Genomic DNA, 6,000 nt, shown 5'->3' with positions numbered 1-6,000 from the left:
GTCATCCTAACATTATTATTTTTAGGTGCTTTGTTGATGACCTCTTTTTCCTGTGGAGGGGCACTGATGTGGAATTGACCCATTTTTACCAACAGGTCAATAGTATGCATATGTTTTTAAGGTTTACCATTGAATTCTCTAAGATTATGATCAGCTTTCTAGACGTAACAGTGCATCAGCAAGGTAACTGTTATAAGACTAGAGTTCATAGAAAATCTTGCTATAGACCAGCGTTCCTGCATAGGACTAGCATGCATAATCCTATGGTATCTGACAATATTATTAGAGGACAGGCTATGAGGACGTCTAGGCTGTGTTGCGATAATTCATTATTAGGTGAAGAGTTTGACAAACTCAAATTAGGGTTTTTAGCAAGGGGCTATTATAGTCATGAAGTTGATAGGATTTATACTCAAGTGGATGTAATGAGGCACACCAGGGCTAGACCTTCTTTTTCTCAAAGGGACACTCATACCCAGGTGGAGAAAGTTTCATACAGGAAGGAAATTGTAGTTCTCCCATATTGTAATAATATAGATAAAATTGAAAGGATAATTATGTCGAATTGGAATATACTTCTAGTAGATGACAAAACTAGAGATATAGTAGGAAATTATCCATCATTTACCTATAGTAATATGAAGAACCTTAAACAGCAATTGTGTTATCGTGTTTTGAATAGTAGTCGTATAATAGAATCTCGAGTAATATCCACTGGAACTAGGAAATGTGGGAATTGTGCGCAATGTTATGCTATAGATGAGTCACGCTTTTTTAAGCACCCGGACACTGGTTTTCTCTGGGAGCTTCGTAATAACAGTAATTGTAGTACCAGGAACATTGTTTATGTGGCCCACTGCACGGTATGCTTTAATTTCTATGTTGGTAAAACCAACAGAACCCTTAGAGAACGTATAAGGGATCATGCTTACTGTTTACAAAGAGAGCAGGATTATAGTGCTCTGGCCAAGCACACAATGACAATGGGCAGTGAGCATACATTTTTGTTTCAAGTATTACATATACAACCAGAGAATATCAGATTAGGCAATATAATAAATTTAACAGAGCAAGCGGAGGTTGGATGGATACTTAGACTTGCGGCACATAGAGGGAGGGGACTTAATGACACAGTCTCCCTGAAATCTATGCTTAGGGCTAGACCACTTAGGTAAATATATTATTGTTGTAGGATTTGTTTTATGGTTACTTGAATTATTTCAAGTTTCATGTGATTTTTTATATTGTGAATAGTGAATATTATTTATATGTTATAATATCTATATGAGTTTATTCATGTTTTTGTGATCTTACATTCATTAGGAATGTTTTAGGCATATTTTATATACCTTGTAATAAGGTTTTATTTTAGGGCTTTGTAAAAAAAATTTTAGAATGTTTTCAGCCATGATGTTAGTACTATAAGCCACATTTTGAATGGGTGTATGCTTAATTGCTTTAATGAGTTGATTGTTTGATTGATTTTGTTATTTAAGTATTTAAATGGTTGCAAGCATTTAGTTTTAATATGTCTGAAGAAGCAGGTTTATTCCTATGAAAGTGCTTACGTTGGTTGAATAAAGCTTGCTGTTTTTTGTCTACGGAGTTTACTTTTTAATGTTATGGTTGTTTATTGAATGAAGACTGCCTCCTTCCATACCTCGGATTTTATCTTTTCTATATATATATATATATATATATATATATATATATATATATACATACATACATACATATATATATATATATATATATATACATATATATATATATATATATATATATATATATATATATATATGCAACTCTTTCCTTCTCGCACTCTAAGGCGATTTCCGCTTTACTTTTCGATGTGTTCCGTTTTCAAGATTGTAAGTTCGAAGTTTTGAGCTTCGAACTTGTCAGCTTTCTATTTTGTGATATATGCCCCATCACACTAATCATCCATTTACCATTTTGAGAAGTCTGCCACCATTTGTCCACATACTGTATTAATGCAAAACAGGGGGATCATGCCTGCATGCCTGAGCTGGAACATGCTGCAATATGAAGGTGGCATATGTGGTAGGAGACATTTTAAGTTCAGGATAGGGGCTGACTAACAGGTTAAAATGCATGCCCTCTTTTAAATGAATAAAGGTGTTACAGGGTGATATTGACTGATATTGTTTGCACAACATATAATTTTTAAGTATTTTGTTACTTACTGGCCTCCAAACAGCTGCATTCCAAGTAGGGCAAAAACAACTATAAACAGGAAAAGAAGGAACAATAAACTGATGATTGATTTCATGGAGTTTAAGAGAGACACCACAAGATTCCTGAGTGAATTCCAGTACCTAAAAACAGGAAAAGAAAAATAACATGGCTTTTTATATAACAAAAACAGGAGACGATGAATAATGCAATAAATATTTATTTTACAATGAAGCAGCTTACATATTCTGCAAAAGTAATGCACATAGCAGCAATTTCACCCATCTTAAAATGCAGGTCGAAGTATTATTTCTGTCACTGTAGCAGAATGTCTAATTAACACATTACGGTCACAGACAGCATTTGCATAACTTATCAGTGCTGGTACTTTTATGAAGCAGTACAGTTCTATGATGGACATTGGGTCCACTTTTTTTGCCCTTTCTGACAAATTGCAGAGAACCTGCATCAGTTAGTTAGCATACTGACAACCATTTCAAGTTTATCTGTCAGAATGTGAACTGCAGGTAATCATCAATGACAATCTCCATGAAATGCATGTTTATTTATGTATGTACAAAATACATTTAATTCAAAAGTCTCATCACAAAAATGAAGAGCTTATATTCATTTTCAGGTAAGACTATGCAGCAAATAAGGAATAATAACTAGAAAATCACTAAATAAAAAGACTTTAAACTCATTTTAATTGGGACAAGTATATAAAATGTCTGTTTAAATGTAAATCATTCTTTTTCGGTCTATGCTACATTAAATCCTTCATGTTGGGACAGCCTATGTTGGGGATTTTCCATAGGAACTGCTTTTAGTCAGATATTTACATAGATGACACTTTTGCTTTTATCTTAGCAGTTCAAACAGTATTTGTATGTAAGTTGAGGAAAGTGGTTAGAAAGAACAGTAGAGGGGCAGATTGATGTTCTACGCTGCTGGTTTTATAGTCAGTGACTGAAATAGAAGACAGTGTGATTTGGCAGTTTGAGAGGTGATAGAAAAAAAAGAACAAATGCATTGAGGGCATGAGAGAGTCATGTAGAAGTAAATGAGGCATATTGCCAGACAGTTGGGGTAGAAACGGTCAAAAAATTCAGGGAAAACCATTAGCAAGGGGGAACTGGCTCAAATCATACCTCTCAACATCTTAGAGCAAAACATCTGGGTAAAACCATAAATAATGGGGGGACAAAGGCCCACAAATAGGGGCACTTTTTAAATATTGCTTTTAAAAACTTAGAAAGTAGATACCATAAAGGTTTTGCATTAAAATGAATGTTCTGAAGGGTAAGAAATCAAACTCAAATGTTTGCCCTTATTTTTTTTTTACTTCAGTCTTCAATTATTTGCCAGTGATTAGCTAGAAAACAACAATTTTATGAAAAACAGACCAAAAATATGAGACAAAAATCTGGACACTCTATGAAAATCTGTGCAATTGAGAGGTATGGCTCAAATTGCTACATAAACAGATGTAACAAGGCAACTAAATGCAGAAGATAAGAAAATAGAGGAACATTATTCTGCTAAATATAAATGCAATATAGGTTGAGCTTCGGCGGTTGTGTGTAAAACATCCCATTCCATACTGGGACATTGTTCTTCTGTGGAAGAAGGGCATCAGTTAAGTATGACTAATGCAGAATTAAATGTACGGGGAGATCAGCAAACTGGGTACTACATGAGGAAATCTCACCTTTGCCGAGATGCTGCAAACCTAGAGTTTATTATATATAGCTAAAACAAGTAGGAAGTGATGCTGCTTGCTTGGGGTGAGAGCATATATGTCTGAGTAGGAGTCTTCCAGAGAAATAAAGCAAATGATACAATGGACTAACATTTTAATGTAAAAAGGCATCATCTTAAGTGTTTTTGAAGGGAAAAATCTGTGAAAATGTGATGTGGGTTTAAATAGAGATGAAAAACAACATACGAGATCAGTCCGCTAATCATTAGTGTGCATGTAAGCTGTAAACAATTTCTGAAAGAACTGTCATATAATATGTAGGAGTAGCAGCTTTTTATCGGAATATCTGCTTTGCCAATATTAATGTGGAATGCAAATAGTCATACAGCTATAGGCAAAAATAAAACACAATGAATTATTTTGGGAAGTACAGATATAAATAGAAATGTTACAGAAGCCACATTTTGATAGAAATAAGCATTTGAAATTGACAAAGGATTGCAGGGTAAACATTCATCAGTATATCAGAGACAAAGGAAAAGGGGAGTAATAACACCTTATGAGAGGAACCCCAATAGTGATAGAAGAGGTACATTTGTGGCCAAGGGATTATTGGTAGAGGAGGCGGATTACACTGACATGTATTTATATCCATCCTAAAACTACCATTAGGAAGTTTGGTAAATGTTGGGAGAAATACTAATCTTTAAGCAGGGGATACTATTTATTGGTGGGGACTCTAACCTGAATTGAAATACTGAGGGTGTAGTAGGAGATCTAGAAGGAAGTTAACAAATGCTGTATTAGGGACATCTAGAAGGTGAGAATATATCAAAATATGGTAGATTTCTGAAGAAAATATGAACATATTTAGTATGGAAGATATGAATTCAATAGCTGGAACTCACAATTTACATATTATTCACAGACAACTGAGCTAGACTTGAAAGAAATTACATTTCACAGGAGCATATGTATTTAATTAAAAGCTTTGACACTCATTCAATAATAATATTAGATTATGCATAAATAAAAACTTAGGTGATGCGGGAAAATAATGTAAAACTGTGAATGTCACTTTCCTACTTCAAAAGAGATAGCAACAGGGATAAATGAGTGGGTTAAGATGAAAATATGCATTAATAGCATGCTAAAATAAGAAAGCTATACAAAGGAATTAATAGGGTTTACTTCGGGGGGCTAACAATATTAACATATACTAGAATAGCTGAAGAAGAAAGGAACAAAAACAGAACACTAAAGCAGAATAAGAGAACATTTGGACAAAATGCATGAGTTTAAAAAGGATACTGTTAAGCATCTGTTTTTTCTTACTTCAGAGTACTGAATCTTTTAGCACAGTAACTCCAGATTACTAAATCTTTTAGCACAATGAGGCACCAAAGCAATGAAATGTAGCCATTTTCAACAGAAACCTAGCACCTCTCTCAAGCTAATCCCTTTGGCTTTTATTTTTTCATTTGTCCTGGTGGTGGACTTTATGCTCCCCAGGTTGGTTTAGCATGATTTAAGTAGCTACCACTTCATTATACCCCACCCCCCATTAGGGAAACCACAGTAAAAAAAATCTCCAAAGCCAACTTCACGCTTCTTAAGATAGAAGTAGCAAACTTCACGACACCCATGCTTGATGGACAATAGAGGTATGACTGCTGAGTCCTACACAAATGCACTTTGTAAGCACTTACACGAGTACATGGATCATGCAATCCCTAACAGAACCAAGATGCTATCCTCCAAAAAAAGGAAGCCAATCTGGTGGTCCCCTGCCATAAACAAACTCTACAACAGAAGAAAAAAACTGTTGCAAAAAAGAGTAAAATCCCATGATTGGAGAAACTCCCTGGTCAGCCTCAGTAAGAAGCCGAGATCCTTCATAAAATCCTCCAAAGCTAGTTATGAAAACAAAATTGCCACTGACTCTAAAGACAACCACAAAGCATTCTATAGCTATGTCAAGAATCTCAATGGCAACACTCAGATCTGCTCTGAGTTACAGCACAATGGCACTAAATGTACAGAACCAACTGGTATTGCCAACATCCTGGCAGATAGGTTCAATGCTAACTTTACCCCTCTGT

At 34.9% G+C, this 6,000-nt stretch overlaps 1 protein-coding gene across 1 annotated transcript in view; it reads right to left on the bottom strand.

The window, feature by feature from the left end:
* Positions 1-6,000, bottom strand: part of CACNA1B (calcium voltage-gated channel subunit alpha1 B) — a 3,578,581-nt gene that overhangs the window by 1,378,191 nt on the left and 2,194,390 nt on the right. Inside the window, exon 15 of the mRNA XM_044058770.1 lies at positions 2,208-2,339. Coding sequence (XP_043914705.1) covers positions 2,208-2,339 — 132 coding nt within the window. The remainder of the gene's footprint in view (positions 1-2,207; positions 2,340-6,000) is intronic.

Source organism: Protopterus annectens, chromosome 16.part0 (assembly GCF_019279795.1).
Source record: "Protopterus annectens isolate FY-2018-M chromosome 16.part0, PAN1.0, whole genome shotgun sequence".
Taxonomy (NCBI): domain Eukaryota; kingdom Metazoa; phylum Chordata; order Ceratodontiformes; family Protopteridae; genus Protopterus; species Protopterus annectens.
Note: the sequence above shows the minus strand (reverse complement) of the source record. Positions and strands in the feature narration are given on the sequence as shown.